Source organism: Astatotilapia calliptera, chromosome 4, assembly GCF_900246225.1.
Source record: "Astatotilapia calliptera chromosome 4, fAstCal1.2, whole genome shotgun sequence".
Lineage (NCBI taxonomy): Eukaryota > Metazoa > Chordata > Actinopteri > Cichliformes > Cichlidae > Astatotilapia > Astatotilapia calliptera.
Window position 1 is genome coordinate 2,564,557 of NC_039305.1, and position 20,545 is coordinate 2,585,101.

Sequence of the window (20,545 nt, forward strand, 5' to 3'; positions counted from 1 at the left end):
GCTTGATTGCAGTGTCGCTGCTGAGGGTGGCCCAACCAGTTATTAGGTTTAGGGGACAATCACTTTTTGGTGGTGATTATGTCTCCTCCCCCCGTCTTCATCATTAATGATCTAATCCAGTCTTTACTTGGGTGTGACTTAGCCAATTAACCAATATCAGTCTGTTACATGTTTATCTATGAAGATGTGATTGGTTATTTTGAATTTTTTTCTGTTTCCTGTCTTTTAGTTAAGCAAACTTCTACAATATTTTACTATGACCCTGATGAAGGCCACAAGCCAAAACGTGTTAGTCAGTCAATAAAGTTGTTCCTCTTCCCTTAAGTGTTGCTGGAGTTCCTGCATTGTGGAGAATCACTTTTTCACACAGGACCATGCAGGTTTGTATACCCCCCAAAATATATGAAATTATGAAGGGAGCAAACACTTTTTTACAGCACTGAAAAACAGTGCTTGACAATTTATTACATCATAAGAAGAAAACAAAAAAGACAACAAACAAATCTAAATCTAAAGTATTGGAACATTCGTAATTTCAGTGTTTTAAACATGAAACCTTTTTACTGCTAGGCTTCTTGAGTAAAATTGTGACCTATGTGAAGACTAATTGTATCAAATAATGTAGAACAATATGCATCAGAGTTGAGTAATATATTAATTCACCACAGACAATTTCAGCAGATATTTTTATTTGGCCTCAAAAAGCAGTAACCTGAAGTCATGTCAGTGATACTGATGCACATTTTGATCAATGAAGTATCTTTATTTCATACAGCAGAATGGGGTTATTCCATTATAGCTACAGCTCACGAGTGGCGACCTTGACGTCCCCGTTAATTCTCAGCTCTGTTCTTTCCCAGTCAAGAACATTTCCTCTTGGTTCTCTCTTTCCTGCAAATATGCCTTGGATCACACTATCTGCCAGAACAGTGTCCCACATATTCACATCAAAGATCTCACCAACAAAACTCTGGTCGGAATCAAAATCACCCAGGAAAGAATCCGGATCTTGTCCCAGGATAACCCTGCCTCCTGCCCTGACAGTGTGACCCTTCCTGTAGATTTTAGATAAGCTCCTCTTGCCATCCAGGAAGAGGGCAGCTAAACCTGAAGTGGAATCCCAGGTGATACACAGGTGGGTCTGCAGGGCTCCGAGCTCAGGGACTTTAAATAAAACAGGATCTCCAGCTAGATAAAAGGACAGTCTGCACACACAAACAACATGCATGTTTAGTCATTATGAGTCTGCACACAGACAGCTTAATAAAAAAAACACCTGTCCCCCGCAGAAGATGTCCTACCTTCCATCCAGTTCACGCCACACATGCAGCTCGTCATAGTTTCTGGTCCGGTATGCAAAGAGGATGACCTCTCGTCTACCGCTGAGCTCTGTGGCCACCCGCATGCACAGAGTGAACGACCTCAGGTTCATCGGCCTTTGAGGGATCATCTCAACATAATTGGTGCTTGTCTCAGTGGAGAAAACCAAGGTCTTGATGGTAACACTCCCTGAGAGGCAGCAAAATTAACAATAAAGAAAATACTTTTTTTTTCTTCCAACTTTAATTTTTATTAGTTTTAGTTTTTACTGAAAACGATACAGTAAAGAAAATTACAAACAAACAGTCTGGAGTTTACCTTTCTTTTCCCACCTTCTATCACATGCAAATTTCTTTTTATGTTGTGTTTTTGGTGCCACTTAAGAATGCTTTCCACTTCCTCCATTGTCTATCATGCTTTTACACCCCATCAGTCTAATGTTGAATGTAATTTCTTCCATCTCTGAGATACCTTCTACAATCCTAATCCAGTCTTGTTGAGCGGGAGGGTCTGTGTGTCACCACTTCTTTGTGATTGCTTTTTTTTTGTTGTGGCTAGAATTATTTTTACTAGATATAAGTCCTCTTTTTGTACCAGTTCCTTTATGTTTCCAAGGTACATCACTTGGCCGATGTTTGGGAGTGCATAACCCAGAATATTATCCATGTTCATTTTGAGGTCTTCCCAATGAAGAAAAAACATTAAACTTCAAAATAAAATAAAAACCTAAACAACTTTGGCATAAAATTGAGTTTTTATGCATAAAATTATGTTGTATTGTTGTGATTTAGTAATTTATGCATTTTAAATGATGTCACACAAATTCAATTTCTTAAAAATGAAGGTTATTAAAATGCCATGTTTTCCTTTACTGAAAGCTTAAATTACAAATAAATGCATTTTATGAAAAAACAATGAAAAGTATAAAATATAATATTTAAATAATAAAATAATGAAAAAAATGCACAAGTATACACAAACAAGCAACATGGAGAGGTTACAGTTACCGGCCAATGTCGTGGAGACGACGATGAGAAAAAGGATGACCGCTGGACTCATTTTATCTCCCAGATCTGCAGAAAATCAGACCCCCTCAAGTCTTTTTCATGTTTTGATACAATCTTAATTTATACACAGCAATGATTATTAAAATGTTATATGAACTTGCAGACAAAAATGAAGCTGTATACGTACTGTGCTGCTGAGAATGCCTCTCTACTGACAGTCAGCTGGGTGGTTTTATAACCAAGATCTTCAAACGCCCCCACCTCAGAATCCTGGTGAGGAAATAAGATAAACAGTGAGTAATTAGGGTTCAGAGGGCAGACAAAATAAACTGTTGACTTAGGGAAAAGAAACTTAACACAAATCCAGCCTTTTTGAGTCAGTATAAATAAAAACATTTATGCTAATGAGGATCTTTTGAGTTTTATTTGGAGATTTTAAGAGGTTGTTTAAGAAAGCTCCTTTGTTGTATAGAATAGAATAGAATAGAATAGAATAGAATAGAATAGAATAGCCTTTATTGTCATTGTACAGAGTACAATGAAATTGGAGTGCCGCTCCCTTGGTGCAAGTTTCAATAATAAATATAAATGTAAAATAAAAATAAAAAATATATAAAAAAAACAAAAAAAACCCACAATCGTAAGTACTCAAACAATAGTATGTACAATATATACAGGATAGCAGCATAATATAATGACAGTGACGGTATGGAATAGGTTCAATTGTTTTTGTGCTTATTTACTACGGTGATAGCTCTGGGAAAGAAGCTATCCCTGAATCTGTTTGTCCTTGTTTTATGTGACCTGTACCGCCGGCCTGACGGTAATAGTTCAAACAGTTGATTGCTGGGGTGAGAGTGGTCCTTTAGGTACATTCCAGAAAGTGGACGGCATAATGAAGAGGAGTATTACCTCCAAATTATTTAAATTCATCTCAAATCAACAGCTAAACAGTTGAAACTGACTGTTCCAAACACACATCGGTGGACACAGTGGACTGTACTTGTCAGTATAGTGTTCCTTGAAAAATCTTCAGTTAATCCAAAATTCTGTAAAAACTGACAGGGACTAGAAAGAAAGAGCCTGAGAAAAGAACCTGCTTAGTTCAAACGAAAGATCTTGTGTGTTGTACCGTTTCTTATATACAGTTCAGAGTAAGATAAAGGTGTTATACGTGTGTAACTCGGGGGAGCTTGCACTGAGGGCAACTGGGTAAGTTTAAGGTAATTAGAACTCAGGGCGTACCCTGCATTAGTGGAGTACTAAGTAGGGGGCGCTACACACGCCTATTATTTGATCCTACAGTGATCTTGTGTGCGAAAAAAGGGTTACGAAGCCCATTTTGAAAAGTGTGATTTGGCCATCAGAACGTCCTACCTATAGATATGAACGATGGAGACATGAACCACGTAAGGTGGTATATTCTTATAAGGTTCAATTCGATTTTATTTATACAGCCCCAAATCACAACAAGTCGCCTCAAGGCGCTTTATATTGTACAGTAGATCCTACAATAGTAGATACAGATAAAACCCAACAATCATATGACCCCCTATGAGCAAGCACTTTGGAGACAGTGGGAAGGAAAAACTCCCTTTTAACAGGAAGAAACCTCCAGCAGAACCAGGCTCAAGGAGGGGCGGGGCAATCACAGTCATATGACAAGGTCAACTTTTCCTGATATCACATATAAAGTGAGCAGTAAAGTAATTATCTAATTTCTAGTCTTCAGTCCTGCTGGGCTCACCAACACTTGCCCCCTGCTGACCTTTAGAAAGAAAAACACATTAAGTCTGTGAAGGTTCTCAGTCATCCAGGTCATCGTAGTCTAAGGAGCTTAGAAAGAAAAGCGTCTGGACTTCTTTAAGTTGCTTGAAGACGTTTCACCTCTCATCCGAGAAGCTTCTTCAGTTCTAAGGTCAAATGGTGGAGAGTCCCAGATTTAAATCCAGTGGGAATTTCCCCCCAAAGAGGGACAAAGGCCCCCCTGATGATCCTCTACCTAATCACATGAGCCAAGGTGTGAAAACGGGTATGGGTCACAATCAGCCAGGGTTTCGGGTGAGCTCATTGTGAAAGGGTCCCACTCAGACCCATTGTCAGTAGCATAAACTCAGCCACTTACAACATTTCGAAACACTTTGCAACCATCCTAGCACCACTCGTGGGGAACACCCCACACCACATCAAGAACTCCACCGACTTCACCGACAAGGTCCAGAAACTTACCCTGGAACCAGATGAAACCATGGTGTCCTTTGATGTAGTCTCTCTCTTCACTTGCATGGAAGAAGTCCGGACGCTTTTCTTTCCAAAAACACATTAAGCACAAATGTATTGGCTTCTTTTCTTTGGAGACACTACTGAGCAGAAATCCACTGAAGAACAGTTGAGGTGGGAAACATGAGCCAATGTTCATAGCTGACGCACACTGCAGTTTTAGCTGTGTTGAGTCAGAGTTAATTAATATATAATGTTGTTAAAGTGTACTAATACATAATGGAAAAATATAATTGCACAAATCAAGAGTTTTAAATTTTATTTTGAGGTTGCTTTTCCAAATATTTGAATAGTTTGTTAGGATTACCTGGTCATCGTGTCCTTGGGCAAGACACTTTACCCTACCGCCTACTGTGAGAGTGAATGAATAGTGGTATTGTAAAGCGCTTTGGGTGCCTTGAAAAGCGCTATCTGATTGTTAAGTGATGACGTGACGAATCCTACTTCCGGGCCTTAAGTAGTCTGCGTTTAATATGGCTTTTGTGTTGTTAACATGTTTAATGTTTTGTATTTTCTTCTATTTAATCTCAAAAAGCTCCTAAAACAGTCAGTGATCACTGTTGACCTCCCTCGGCTTTTATTACCGCTAATCATTTATTTAAGCTCAGTATTTAAAACCTTAGGATGTAACTACAGCACCGCCCATGCAGCAGTATATGAACGACTAACCTCGTATTGTGGATGGATTATCTCAGTTGTTCTCCTGGCTGAAGTGTGGTCCTTTTACAGCATCCTGCCATGCGATTACATTTGTTCCTGACCACCGAGAACACTCACGTTAACTTTTATCGAGTGGAAAAAAAGTTAGCTTGTTTATATTATGCTAACATAGCTGTGTCGCTAGCGGTCACGTAGCACATCATTATATACCAGCTAGCCAAACTTCAGTAACCCTACAAACGTCTCTGCTGTTTAGTTTTCTGTCTTCATTTATGTTGGAAGTGATAACAGAGCTGTACGTTTGAATTTGTTTCCAAAACCCCGCAGTCAGGACATGCTATATTGTATTTAGATAGAAGCTAGCGAGCTAACTCCCTGCTAACTTCTAACTCCGTTAAATGTCATAAATTCCGTTTTCATGGATGCCTGGATGTTAAACTCAATTGTTACACCTGGTAGAGCAGAACGCTGATCATTTTATTAAAGATGAAAGACTTTAGACAGTTTTTCAACTCTCAGTAATGCCATAGTGATCGTTTGATATATGGACCTGCAGCGGAGTTTAGGCCCAGACACAGCTAGTGACGTCAGACTGAACGACCGGATGTAAATCCAATCTATTATTATTATTATTATTATTATTATTATTGTTATTATTATTATTATTATTATTATTATTATTATTATTATTATTACGCTGATCATTTCAAGGTTAAAGCTCTCTAGTGTTTCATTTTCCAAATGGCATCAACTTGCAAGACTTGCTTCCTGATGCCCTGTACAAGAACTTTGATCGGTAGCTTGAAGTGGGCTGCATGATTTACTGGCAGGACTGGGTCATATCAGAGTTCAAAAGGGCAAACAAACCAAAATAGGGATGAATGCCAATGTTTCCAGCAACATCCAGTAACAGACAGATTTGTAGAAGGCAAACATCTGTTGCATAAACATATATCAAGGTTAGATGTTAAAGAATTTGTCACATACAGCAGCAAAAGTTTGAGGTCAACACACACACAGAAACACACATGATAACACAAATATCAAACTATTAAAATATTAAAAATGTAAAATTCCATAGAAGGCAAACCAAAATTATAATAAGATTAATGCACACAAGACTGAGTAGTTAAAATCATTTTTTTCAGATGGTGAGAGAAGTTATGATGATCTGTTCAAATTTTTACATTCTTTGGAAGCATTTTCTAGCCTTTAATACTTCATAGGAGAAAGCTGATTGTCATGATCTGTCTGGTCAAACTCAAACGCTAAACTCAGTAGTGCAAGTTTAGAGATTTATTTATAATGCAGGTGATGGTTGTGCTATTTACAGTCTTTCAGCAGTTCTTAGTTCAAAAGCCTCTTATTTACCAAATCCAACAAAGGAGCATTTCCAAAACTGATGGGAACCACTGGGATGTCTTAAACAGAGGACAAGACACATTAGAAATCTATGTGATGACAACAAGGACCATGACGTGCAGATCAACAAGGAGATCGCTACCACAGTGAGGCAGAGCTCAAGTAAAGACCGAATGTCAGATCCCAGCATAGTCAGCTGTTTGTAAGATGTTTTGCTTCAGGTGTGTCAGGGAGAGGGCAGAGATCCCACCAGTGTTCTCACCCTGTAAGGTAAAGCAGGGTAAGTAGACACACACACAGCAATAAGCACACATACCAAGAGGGAGAGAGAAAGAAATGTTAAATGTTATTGTCACGGCCGAGGCCGACTCGAAAGGAATAGGACTCAAATGCAGGACGCAGAGCAGGACAGAGAACGTTTAAGTGACAATGTTTATTATTTCCACAACAAATGTAAGAGAATAAAACTGCCGGCTCGGAGGAAAAACACTGGCACTCACCCAGACCGTGACACTTATGTACTTATAGTATATATAAGTTTGAATATAGTTCAATTCCCTCAATCGATGTCTCATTCACTCTTGGCATACAGCTTGATGTCATCCATGTGGCTGATGATTGCTCCATTCTGTAGTTGGTATCTGTAGCCAGTCTTGTCAATGATGTCCCTGAGGAGGTTCATGCCTATGCAGAACAGCAGTGGGGACAGAGCTATTCCTCGGTAGATCTCGCACTTGATGGTGACATGTGCTATAGGCTTGAAGTTGGCCTCTAGTGTTGTTCACCATGTCCCCACTGAGTTCCTGATGAAGGCTCCAAGTGTCCTGTTGATCTTGTACAATTCTAGGTATTCCGGGATCCACTTGTGGGGCCTCCAGTCTTAGGCCTTCATCTAATCAATTCAGGTGGTGCACAGGTTGGTCAGTCTGGTCTTGCAGCCCAGTGGTCAGTGGAGTTCATTTGAATTAATGCTACCTGGGCACACATATGGCTTGGTCGGTGAGCAGGCAATCTACTGCAGAAAGCAGAGGCCGGGTTTGAGTTCAACTTACAGACCTTTGCTGCATGTCTTCGCCTCTTTACATCTTCACTGTCTCTATCCAATAAAGGCAAAATCCCAAAAATATTATTGTGTTACATAAGTCATTGACTTATGTAACACAATGAGCTACTGTCATTTTTAACACAAATGTATTGTTTTATTATTGAAATTTGTCTGCCTGTTTTCCTCTTAATGAGATTGTGACTTACACAATTAACATTATGTCGTATCAAGTAAGATCCCAAATTAGATATTAAGCCCATGAATTCAAAAGGTCAACGTTTACTGAGATCATATATAAAGTGAGCAGTAAAGTAATTATCTAGTTTTTAGTCTTCAGTCCTGCTGGGCTCGCTAACACTCGCCCCCTGATGACCTTTACAAAGAAAAACACATTAAGCACAAATGTATTGGCTTCTTTTCTTTGGAGACACTTCTGAGCAGAAATCCACTGAAGAATTTTCCAAAGGATAGAAGAATATTTTCCAAATATTTTGAATAGTTTGTTAGGATTTCACCGGTCATTTCAAGGTTAAAGCTCTCTAGTGTTTCATTTTCCAAATGGCATCAACTTGCAAGACTTGCTTCCTGATGCCCTGTACAAGGACTTTGATCGGTACCTTGAAGTGGGCTGCATGATTTACTGGCAGGACTGGGTCATATCAGAGTTCAAAAGGGCAAACAAACCAAAATAGGGATGAATGCCAATGTTTCCAGCAACATCCAGTAACAGATAGATTTGTAGAAGGCAAACATCTGTTGCATAAACATATATCAAGGTTAGATGTTAAAGAATTTGTCACATACAGAAGCAAAAGTTGGAGGGCAACACACACACAGAAACACACATGATAACACCAATATCAAACTAATAAAATATTAAAAATGTAAAATTCCAGGAAGACAAAACTAAATTATAATAAGATTAATGCACACAAGCCTGTCTGTGAATCGCTACCTTATCGTGGTGGAGGGGTTTGTGTGTCCCAGGGATCCCAGGGGCTATGTTGTCTGGGGTTTTTTTGCCCCCTGGTAGGGTCTCCCGTGGCAAATTGGTCCTGGGTGAGGGACCAGACAAAGAGCAATTCAGAAGACCCTTATGAGGAAAACATTGAGGGAACAGTTTACCCTGCCCTGGATAGGGTTACTGGGGCCCCGCCGTGGAGCGTGCCCGAGGACAAGCGTCTGGTGGCTGGGCTTTAGTCCATGGGGCTTGGCCGGGCACAGCCCGAAAAGGGGACATGGGCCCATCCTCCCTCAGGCCCACCACCCGCAGGTGGCGCCGTAGGGGTGTAGGGGTCGGGTGCATTGCGTGCCGGTCGGCAGCCAGGAGAAGAGACCCTGACAGACTGATCCCCGGCTACCAGGACTGGCAATTGGATATGGAATGTCACCTCTCTGGTGGGGAAGGAGCCTGAGTGAGGTTGAGAGGTACCGGCTCGATATAGTCGGGCTCACCTCTACGCATAGCTTGGGCTCTGGAACCAGTCTTCTGGAGAGGGGCTGGACTCTGTCTCAGTCTGGAGTTGCCCCTGGTGAGAGGCGGCGGGCTGGTGGACACCAGAGGTGAAGGGAGCCACCAGGCTGAAGAAGGAATCCTATCAGGCTGTAAGTATTCCTCGAAGGAATACTTTGAGGACCTCCTTAATCCCACTGACACGTCTTCCGAGGAGGAAGCAGAGTCTGGGGATGAGGGGGGGGGGGGGGGGGGTGACCCGCTAATTTCTGGGGGCAAGGTCACTGAGGCAGTTAAACAACTCCTTGGTGGCAGATGCGTGACTTTTCGTGGCTGTTTTAATATCGCTCTCTCTCTTAACCGATTAAATCTCGCTGTGGTAGCAGCTTTAAACTCGGTATGACCCAGGTTGGTAGAGGGTGCACAGTCTGGATCGCATTCCAGCATTTTGTAGGCTGGTTTTCCTACAAAACACAACAATTATTAGCCCGCAAAGCCACAGTGAACAAAGCAGCATAGCACAATGAATTCAATTCGTACCACTTGCCACTCGTACCTACAATCCTTTGCGGTTTTGCGCTGGAAATGACGTCACATTTTCAATCTAACCCTAACTACAAAAATACTCATAAATTCAGTGCCAAACAATTCTACCTTTGTGAATATGACCAGTAATTAGTTACTGATTACTTTTTTCAAGTAACTTGAACAACACTGCTTAGAAGCATACTTTAACAACTAAAATTCAGTGGCAAAATCATCCTACCTTGGTTAATAAGAGCTAGAAACATACTCTGACGGGTAATATTAAGTAGCAAACCATCCTGGCTTTATGAATATGAGCTACAAACATACTCTGAAGGGCACAGTTTAGTGGCAAACCGTCATACCTACTTAAATATGTGCTGGAATTACTCTGTGACAGCAGAAATGTGACGTTTTGCCAAAGTAGGATGGTTTGTCAGAACACCAGCCCTGTATTTACTTGGTATTGGATCAGTCCAAAGATTTGCAGCATTCCAGCGTTGCAGCGTTATTTGGAGTTGCTGAGCTGACCAGCTTATTTTTTCTTTTTAATAATGCACCATTGTTGAGACTCATATTTACAATGACATCGAAATTTCAGTGAAGGCTATAAAATAGACATTTAACCCTTTAAATAAACTTAAGATTTTATGTCTCCTTCCTTTATCATGAAAAGAAAGAAGCTTTCAACTTGCAAAACAGTCATTTACTAAAAACGCTACATCCAGATGAACAGAATCAATTTTGGGGATAATCGTTAAATGCTGTTAGTAGAATGAACCTGAAAATCATGACCAACATTTTCTGCACTAATTTTCTACCCTGTATTTTTGCCTGATCCAGTTTTCTGCCTTCTTGTGGGACCCTTTGGTTTGTTTTGGCTGGAACAAATCAAATATTCTGGAAAAACCCTTCCCTGATTTTAAACGGTGCCCTTTGGCGCCCTCTGATGGCCACGATTATAAGTGATGAATTTGACGGTCACCAGGACCCAGAGGAGAGCCGCAGTAGCAGGCAGACCCCGGCATCATGGCGGATCAAAACAACACAGACGGTAAAGGGAAGTTCTACAGTGAAATTTTAAGGTGCGTTTTTACCTTTAACGGTACCTGTGAGCGGGCTTGTTCGCAGGGTAGCGGTACTTTGTCTTGTGTTCTCCCTCAGCGGCTGTTTGTCATTGAATCACTGTGGACGGAACTCTCAGACTTCTTCTGCACATGGTAGCACGGGTTAGTTTAAAGCTAACTGTTAGCTTAAACGTGAATACGTGCTGAAGAGAAAACGCCTATAGTTTCATTAAAACGCACCGATGAAGCTGCACAGTTGTTTCCAGAGAAACACTGTTACTGAAATATTATCTGGACACGTTTTCTGAAATAGTGACACTCTGTATTCGACTCTCTGACACCCTCTGTTGTGTGTTTTGGTGAAAAACAGCCGTGGGAGAAAGAAAGCATTTGGAAAGTTAGGAATTAAGTAACAGTAAAATATTTTTTGGAAGTCTGCTGTTTTTGTTTTTTTTGCACACAGACAAAGCATCAGGGTGGAGTCCTTTTAAAACAGGTCTGGGCGAGGTCCCATGGCACTGAGTCACGACTTTATGACTCATGATGGCACTTTAATTACACGCAGATGGACTTCATAGTGATACTAACGTTATACACCAACATGCAACGCCTGGAAAGTATGCCAGTAACTTGGGGACTGCTGCTTTCTTGTCATGATAATCTTTCACACCGATGCAGCTTTGCTAGAAAGATTTTACAGTTGCCTAAAGCTCAGATATGAACTGAATATGGGCTAGAAAAATCATTTTAATTATATGAAACACAAATAAACTAAAACAATGAGAAACCTGGCTTTAGTGATTCGTTACCTGCCACCATGTGAGACGAATATGATGTACAGAGACTAAGAAGTGCCTTAAAAACAGCTAAAAGGATTTTAAAGTCAGTGCACAAACTGCAGCCAGAGTGTTTTAAAACTGCAGTTTTGTATCAATTGTTGTTGATGTGAGACATTTTTGCATAGACCAGACAACGGAGCATTACAAGAGTCGAGCCTCAGCTTCTTCTTCTGCCGGTTGCTCCTTTTAAGGACCATTGCAGCGGCTCATCTTCTGAGTTACTGAGAGAGAAAAGTTTGCCTATGTTTTTCATGTGATAAAATCCAGATTTAGTGACAGACCTCACATGACCCTCACACTAAGATCTGAGTCAGTGATTGCTCTGAACAACAAGCAAGAAGATAAAAGAGGGACTCCAGAGTGGGAGGTTTAGAGTCTGATTCTCCTTGTGTTGAATATTTTTCAGGAGTTTCTTCCTCTTCTGCTGATCAAGAATTTTTTTTTTATTGCATTTTGTTAAAAGGAAAATATGAAACACTTGCTGTACACCGCCTTCCTCTTCCCCGGCAGAGCATTTATTTAAAGCTGTTTTTCAAACTGAGACAAGAAAAGACTGTCAGCTGACAGTTACTCACACGTTTACTGTGTTCTAGCAGAAAACCTCCAGCATAATGGAGAAGGACACTTTTTTTCACAGAAAAAATTCTTGCTCTTTGAAAGCCAGCCCTCCTCAAACACCTCCAGCACATTTTGTTTCAGGCTGTGTTATGAAATCTAAAAGCAGTGCAGTGGTTTTCCTTCTCAGTGTTTCAATGGCAGTAACTGTGATCGTGTGTGCATCAAACAGCTGAACGATGTTGTCTTTCTTTAACAACTTTCAGCCCGTCGGAGCTGTTCGCAGCCCGCTCCCGCAGTCACAAAATCCCCGTCAGAGGACAGAAGGACTTCTTCCCCGATGACTCCGACGAGCAGAAGCAGCGACTCGAGCAGAGCCTGAATGAACACTGGAGCCTCCTCTCAGAGGAGAGAGTGGAGAGGCTGTGAGTACCTCTCATTACCCGTGGGGTTACTCATCAGGCCCAGCTTTGGTGGTGCATATAAGACATATAAGGGTGTCTAATATTCACCTGAGTTTCAACATCCACAAGCTCCATTCTTAGCTCAGACAAAATAACATTTAGATTGATGACCATCGATGTTACTACCTTTCTGTGATTGAAAGGAGCTGAAAGCAGCCACTATTTACAGCTTTACTGCACAAAATAAAAGTAGATAAATGTGCACAGTGATGGATTAAACAGCTTTTCTTGTGTTTGTGGGAGCAGATTTTTAAAAGTCCAGAAAAATAAATGAAAAATAGAAACATGATTTCAGACAAGAAAACCTTCAAAGCACCACGAATCCTAAAGAAAAAAAACTGGGTAACAGCAAAATAATACATTTGACTTTTAATCTTTTGCAGTGCTGAGTGAACGTTAACGTCTTTCGGGTTTAAAATCTTAAAGGTTTTTCACAAATGAGCCCAAATCTTGGCTATAAATCCATCAGGTGGACAGAAACACGTGTGTGTGTTTGTGTGAGATGGCTTCCATCTGTTTTAATCCACAGGGGAAACCTCGTGAACGGCCAATGGATTCCCAGCAAGCAGATTGTGGAGCTTCGATCTCCGGCTGTGAGTTGCTTCACTGTCACAACACCACCTAGAAAAAGCTGCTGCGTTAGCTCGTCCTCAGTCGCTCCTTTGCTGGATCTTTTCTTATTTTTCCGCAGGGGAAGTTCTGGCAGACGATGGGCTTTTCTGCAAACGGGAAGCAGTGCCTGCTCCCCGAGGAGGCTCTGTACCTGATGGAGTGTGTGAGTCTGCAGATAAAACCTGTTGCTCGGTGCGGTTTTCCTCCTCGGAGCACATAATTAGTCCTGTGTCTGTGTTGTTATGGGAACAGGGAAACCTGCAGGTGTTTCATCAGGACCTGCCACTCTCCATCCAGGACGGGTACGAGAAGTTTCTGTCTGCAAACACAGTGAGCCTTCAGCAATATCAGGTGCAACCTTTACTCCAGCACACCTGTGAAAATGCCACCTGTGAAATGAGCTAACGACTCTGTTTCATCCCAAAGGTGTTTGGGCATTTGAAGAGGCTCGGCTATGTGGTGCTCAGGTTTGATCCCAGGTAACGTTTACCCCTCAGACATTTAAGATAATAAAGATAATTGAGCATCAGAGATGACAGTGTTAGTGTATCTATTAAAATCGGCCTTGAAAAGTTAAGTATGCGCGGGAACAGCCTCCGTAGGTGGATGTTTGTGTGCTCGCAGTTCTGAGTCATCGTCCTACGCGAGGCAGCTCAACCTGCCGCAGTCACGTGACCGAGCAGGGAGACAGCTGAAGAGGAAACGCAGCCTCAGCCCCGCCCCTTCCTCCACCCCCACTGCGACGTGCAGGTAAAGAGCTGCTTTGCAATCTGTGAAACTACATCTTAGTTACAAAAGCTATTATTTAGCTATTGCCTTGTACAATAAAAATGAGGAGTTGTTTATTATTATATTATTATTATATACTATATTAGTTTTTTCTGTAGCTACAAAAAGAAATCTGGATGCCTCCACGTGCAGCTGCACATGAAAGCTGAGTCTGTGCTGCTCTCTGCTGGTGTGAGCTGACATTTAAATACTTTTGGTTTCAAAATATCACAAATGAGAGATCTCCAAAATCTTCAAATAAATGTTGCTGCTAATGTTTGTCTTATAGTTCAGTGTGATGAACGTGGTGCATTTAGGTGACCTATTATAGTCGCTGTTAATTTTTTGTTTCTAAGCTTAACATTTCACCTCAGTCTGTTAAAACAAAAATGTAAGAAGTCTTATAAGAGTTTTCTTCTGCGTAGCCGTGCTGAAGCTCAGGAGGAATGCTCCACTGAGAAGATGGAGGAGGATAAATGCAGTGAAGGCGAGGAAGATAAAAAACTTCCAGAGCCTCCGGAGGCCCAGAGTTCAGCAGACGAGGGCGGAGGCAGGAGCTGGTGGATGATGGATGTTCTCGGGGACTCGGACAAAGATTCCGGTCACGGCTCCAAATCTGGCTCCTCGTGCTGGGACTTCAGCTCCATCTCTTTCCCTGACCTGGGCTCCACCTCCAGGGAGCACTTCCCCAGTGACCTGGCCCCTCCAGACCCTTCTCTGCTGCCCGGGGATTTGAAGGTGGGCTTCTGTGACATTGCCCCCTGGAGGCAGAAAATAAACCTGCGGCAGGTGAAGATGTCAGCCAATGAGCAGAAGAGGGAGAAATACAGGCGGCGGTGGGACGTCAACAAAAACAGAGAGGTTTGTAAAGACTAAAGGTATCGGAGGAGCTGAGGATCAAATTTAATTTATGCGGGCTTCCTTAAAGGTACGGCGGTGCAGAAACTGGGCGGAGTATCAGGAGCTGATGGCGAGGCGGAAGGGTAAGCGGGAAGGTCGACCAGCGCACCTGTGGAACAGGGAAGTTACTCCGTTACATGACCCGACACAGCCAATCGCCACAGGTGAGATCACATGACCGTGAAGGAGATTTTAATTTAAAATGTTTTTTACTGTTTTGTGTGATTTGAGGTTTTTTTTCCAGGAGAACTGCTGGAAAAAATCGGCGTGATCAAACCGACTCATTTGCTGGAGGGAGCGTCCAGGTATCCACGATTTGTTTTACTCACATGAGCAGAAGTGTTATTTTTAACTCTGCACATCCAGTGCACAGTCGGACGTTTGTACCCCTCAGTAAAGGCAACGTGGGATCTTAGAATTAATGCCAGAGATGTAGGGCTGCTTGATATAATGATATATATCGGATGACGATATAAAAACGTCTATCGTTGCATTTTACGCTATCGTTTGTTTCGTGGTGTCGCAAAATAAACTGTTTACGGCAATATGTTTTCATGGTTTTGATCACTGTAGTGGCTATATTAATTTCTTAAAGTTCTCTCTTTCTCTTATGTTTAATATAACCACACTACAGACGGACAAGCGCTTGTTTTTATGCGTTGTCGTTATTTCCACATAAACCTTTCACAATAAAGCTCAAGATCCTGTTGAGACTTTTCAAAATAAACTGAATCACGTGAAAGAGCAGATTATTTACGGATGAGAAGCAAAAAGAGCCGTCAGGTGCTAAAAAAGAAACCTTAGACTCAAACCTTAGACTCAAACCTTAGACTCAAACGTTAGAACAGGCTTTTCCCCGCAGCACGCCGTGTAATAAATACTCACAAAGAAAACGGCGCCGTTACAACTTATGTCTAAAAATGATGAAAAACATGACGCGCAGCTGGAAACACTTCATGCAAGTCGAGCTGCCCGAGATTCACAGAATTTACAGAAAAGGTTACATTTTTGTGATTTATATCGTTATCGGACGATAGATGTCTGATATCGGGATATGAGATTTTGGTCATATCGCACAGCCCTACAGAGATGCATCAGATCCTACTGAAAATCTCAGATAAGACCTCAAGGTCAACTTTTCTGAAAAACGCCTAAATTTATGCCACTGCTGCAAGTCTGCTTTCTGGTTTTCTGTTTCTGGAGCTGGGACTTCATGTGGGCTTGATTATAAGCTGTGACGAGTGCAGCCTCTGTGTGTTTACTGTGATTAGAAAATGAAAGAAACAAAGTCATCGCTCACTCGTCTCGCTGGTGTCACATTTTGCCGTCTTTAATTTACAGACCATAAAGGCCGTGGGCGTTGTGCTGATGCAGTCAGCATCGTTCAGGATGACCTTGTGCTTTGTCCTCTCAGGTTAAAAGATGCGGACGATTGGAGGATTTGTTTCAATGTTTACCAGCCCAACACGGTGGCCGACTTCAAGAAGAGCAACCCGGGGAAACCGTACTCACGCATGTGTGTGTGCAGGTCAGCAATCACATCGCCGCCCGACGGCGTATTTATTCAGGATTAGTTTGTTTAAAGGAAAAACAATAGACGCTTCACTCAAATTAAATGAATGTCCCGGTGGCTGGACATGAACGGAGCCTTTCTCTCGTCCTGCTTTGTGTGATTCTAACCACTAATAGCTGCTTAATTATTCAGAGCTGTGATAAAGCAGCAGAATTTCTCAAGCTGGATCATCAATCGAGTTATTTTAGTGTCTAAAAGTCTTAACTGTGGTTTTAGGCATTTAGACAAAAAATTATAAATATTTATATACATTTTATTTATATATATATATTATACAAAAAAACCACTAATTGTGCAGAAAGCCCTAATCTGTGACGACTTATAAATCAGATGTTTATTCAATCTCTTCCACACCACAGTGAAATTCTCACTCTTCACATCCTCAGGCTGTTTTTTCCTGCTTTGTTACTTTTGTGCTTTTTTTTTCTGGCGAGCGTCTTTGTTTGGAGATGTGTGATGGTTCAAACTTTTTCTGCAGTAACACTCAAAATTCGAAGCTTCTGCAGCAGCAAATCATTCTGCTGTTGGTCTTTCAGCCACGGTTCAATGCAAAATGTATATGTGTATATATATATATTAGTAAACTATAGCTGGGGCCACTCGGTCATTGATTGATTGCTATTCGCTTTGCAGTGATCTCATAAACTGATACCTTTGAATTGATTACCTCTGTGCTGTGTCCCAGTTTCGATGACCCCGTGCCCGACCTGCGAGCCATCAAGCTGCTGGCCTATCAGAGCGGAGATATCCCAGTGGTCATAGCTGTGGTGGACTATGGAGACATATCGTTCTACACCTTCAAAGACTTCCAGCTCCCGACTGATGTTTACCCCTAAGAACCGCCCACCCACCCGGGACTTTTTAATAAACCTCTGTTTGCTGGACTGGCTGCATTTTCTGTGATTTATGGTGGAAAGATGGTTTTAGTAAACAAACAAACAAGAACAAGTGTGTTCTGACAATGTTTGCATATAATTTGGCTCCAGTTTACATCTAAAGACAATTTTATTGATCATCTTGACTCAGAAGTCCTTTACGATGATGAAAACAAGGGATCAGGAAACTTTGTCCACATTATGGACACCAGCATCCCATCTGGTACCTGCCCACTGGGGCAGGGGTTCTTTTGAGAGCCCCTGGTGGGCACCAAAGGTGGAAGTTTGATCCCTGGCTGGTTAAACTGGCTTCAGGTACAAAGAATTTCACTTAGAGCTAAGTGTTCGGTTAGCCGTGGGTGCTAACAGAATGAATGAGTTTGCAGAAACCAGTGACGGAAATAAACTTCCTCCAGAGGCATGTTGGGACTCTCCTGTAGCGCTGGGGCAAAGGGCTCTGAGTAAAGCTGCTACTCCGGCGCATTAAAAGGACTCAGTTAATGACTAGGATCTCCTGGGCGCTTCCAGGTGAGGTTTTTAGGCATGTCCGACTGGGAACAGGCTCTGTAGCAGATCTGAGACTAGGGGTGGGTTTCAATAATCGATTAAAATCGATCTTAGCTTTAATAAAACGTCATTGATTCATTAAAAATCCTGAATCGATTTTTAAATATAAATGTATTCTGCCAGAAACTCAGGTTAAACCTCACAAAACTATTTCAACAACCACCAAACAGCTAAAACGGTAAATGAGAGCAGGTAAACGGGTTCCGCACAAAGACGTAAACACAACGCGTTTGAATCAGTGGGCCGTCGGCTTTCTCACCCACGTACTCTGCATCGGAGCTGAAAGCCGACAGCTCACGGACCCTGATGCGCCGGCGCCTCCGCGCTTTGTGTTTACGTCCTTTTTGCGCTGATTCTGTTGCTGCAGGTTTCATCTCCAACCAAAACTGACTGAGCCAGCAGCAAAAGAAGATCCACATTTCGCTTCACATTTCGCTTCAGATAAACATCGTCATGAATTCTCTTACTTTTGCTGTTTTGTTTCCACCACGATAAAATGACACTTCCTGCAGATCTCTCTCTCTGTACTCTAAGAACAGTTTCTCATCTAAAAATCTAAATTTCTGCATTATTGGCTTGCTTATATTTTATGCCTCCTAACAAGAAAGCCTCATGTCTGCTGTTTGATACCGAAGAAATGTAAACTTTTTTAAAATAATGCCAAATTGCAAAACAGCTGTGTCTCTAATAAAACCATTGTACCTTTGCTCTGCGTCACTTCAGCAGCATCAGGCAATGTTCAGATGTTGATTCTTGTTTTTTCCCGTTTTTGTTCTACTGCAGAATATTTTTAAGGTCATCTGCTGTAAAATCCCAGACCAGGCAAATCTCCTTCATGTTTTTCTGTTTTATCCTCAGTTACTTTGACACAAAAGAATCTGCTGTGATGCTCACACCTCAGATGAAGTCTCACGAGTGTCCTTCCTGATAAAGGATCAGAATTATAATATTTCTGTCTGAGTCAAAATTTCCCCGAATCGAACTGAAATTGTGGATCGAATTGGGACCATGTGAATCAGAATCGAATCGATTGTAGTGACGATACCCGGCCCTGCCCGAGACCCACGGAGGGATTACGGCTCTTGGGTGTGTCTGCTTCAGTGTCGCCTTGATTCAAGCCTTGTCCCTTGCACACACAGATTTCCTGTCAGAATCTTAGATAACAGTTTTAGATTGAGGAACATCATTTTGAAGTTCCACAATTTGTAGAAACGTTTTTTTGCAGATTGGTGAACCTCTGCCTCTCCAAGATGCTCTTTTTTTTAACCCAATCATGTTACTGACCTGCTGCCAGTTAACCAGCTGTTTCTTTTTAATACTGTTTACTTTTTATGCCACATCTCAGTTTTTCCACACGTTGCTGCCATGAAATTCAAAATGAGCTGATTCTTTTTTTCTTTTTTTTAATGAAATCGTACATGTTTTCTTTGCTCTGTTGGGAATAAAATATGGGTCTTTGAGATATGCAAATAACACCATTGTTTTTGTTTCCATTTTACACTTTAATCCAATGTTAATTTTGGATTGACATTAATTTATTACTCTTCTAATTATCTAATTAACATTATCGTGTTTAAAAAAAAAAATCAAAGTTGTATACAAGATATGCAAGTCGATCCTCACCTAGATGTCTACACTTACTGGACTTTTTCAGAAAGAGAAGGCTTCTGTTCAACATAAACCTTATATCTCTTTGAGCACTGATTTGTACCTGCAGTGTGGATTATTAAGCTCTAAGTAACATCATTTTGCACGCTCCTTAGCGAACTACTGGAGCTTGCTAGCTACACTATCTGGTCTATTGGGTCACACCTGTTAATATTTGAATTCAGGTGTATGAATTGAAGCAACTAGCCATGCAGTCTGCCTTTACAGACACAAGTCTGTGTAATAGGAAGCCACCACTGAATCACATCAGTTTGCACAGACCCTCACGCTAACAATCGGATAATGAAACTTACGTCACTGGGTCCATTTGGTTAAGTAAATCCGTTGGGCATCTTTCTTTGCCTTTAGACAATAATTCTGATGGCAAAAGATCCAAACAGGACAGGCAAAAAAAAAAAGCGAAAAAATGATTCTTGTATAACATTCACATTTCTTTGATGATCTGAAACATTAAATTTTACTGTACATTTTCAGAAGATGCTTTTTAAACATACTTCTGATCTGACTCATCTATGATCTCTAAAAGGTTTCACCTGTTAGGACGGCTACACAAATACTATTTTACTGGAAGAGATTTTTTTTCCCTAAAATCTTTAGACCTGAGAGTGAAACTGATCAGGGCAAATTACACTTTCTGTCTCAGGGTTCCTACTCATTAGCACTTACATAGACTGAAGCAGCGAAACTTTGGATGGGATAAAAACAAACACATAACTGTTTTATCCTGTTTCGAAAAAAATTGGAAACGGTTTTGCTTTCAGACCATAGTAGCTGGTGTCATCACAGTAAGTGCTGAACTGATGGAGCTAATCCCAAGTTTTGTAACTGCATCAGTTCCCATTTAAACAAAAATAAAACACAATTATTAAACTGCATTAAGATATTGTTGATGAATTGCTCTAATATAGCTGAACTGATCTACATCACTTAGAATATATATATATATAGCTAACTGTAAAAAATTATATAAAAGATTTTTTATACATTTTTATTTATTAGTTTTTT

The 20,545-nt window shown here is 41.1% G+C and overlaps 2 protein-coding genes across 2 annotated transcripts; one reads left to right on the forward strand and one right to left on the reverse strand.

Moving 5' to 3' along the window:
- Positions 1 to 672: 672 nt before the first annotated feature.
- On the reverse strand, positions 673 to 11,467 carry LOC113020221 (pentraxin fusion protein-like). The gene is made up of 5 exons (XM_026163991.1): positions 10,750 to 11,467; positions 2,515 to 2,597; positions 2,328 to 2,393; positions 1,302 to 1,509; positions 673 to 1,205 (listed from the first exon to the last, which is right to left on the reverse strand). The coding sequence occupies exons 3-5, from the start codon at positions 2,377 to 2,379 to the stop codon at positions 800 to 802; spliced, it is 666 nt and encodes a 221-aa protein (XP_026019776.1). The 5' UTR covers positions 2,380 to 2,393; positions 2,515 to 2,597; positions 10,750 to 11,467; the 3' UTR covers positions 673 to 799.
- Positions 10,607 to 17,315, forward strand: tsen54 (TSEN54 tRNA splicing endonuclease subunit). The gene is made up of 12 exons (XM_026163990.1): positions 10,607 to 10,737; positions 12,380 to 12,538; positions 13,107 to 13,170; positions 13,269 to 13,352; positions 13,442 to 13,540; positions 13,616 to 13,668; positions 13,814 to 13,939; positions 14,383 to 14,818; positions 14,886 to 15,021; positions 15,102 to 15,162; positions 16,272 to 16,385; positions 17,116 to 17,315. Exons 1-12 carry the CDS (start codon positions 10,682 to 10,684, stop codon positions 17,264 to 17,266), a joined length of 1,539 nt encoding a protein of 512 aa, XP_026019775.1. The 5' UTR covers positions 10,607 to 10,681; the 3' UTR covers positions 17,267 to 17,315.
- The last annotated feature ends 3,230 nt before the right edge of the window (positions 17,316 to 20,545 follow it).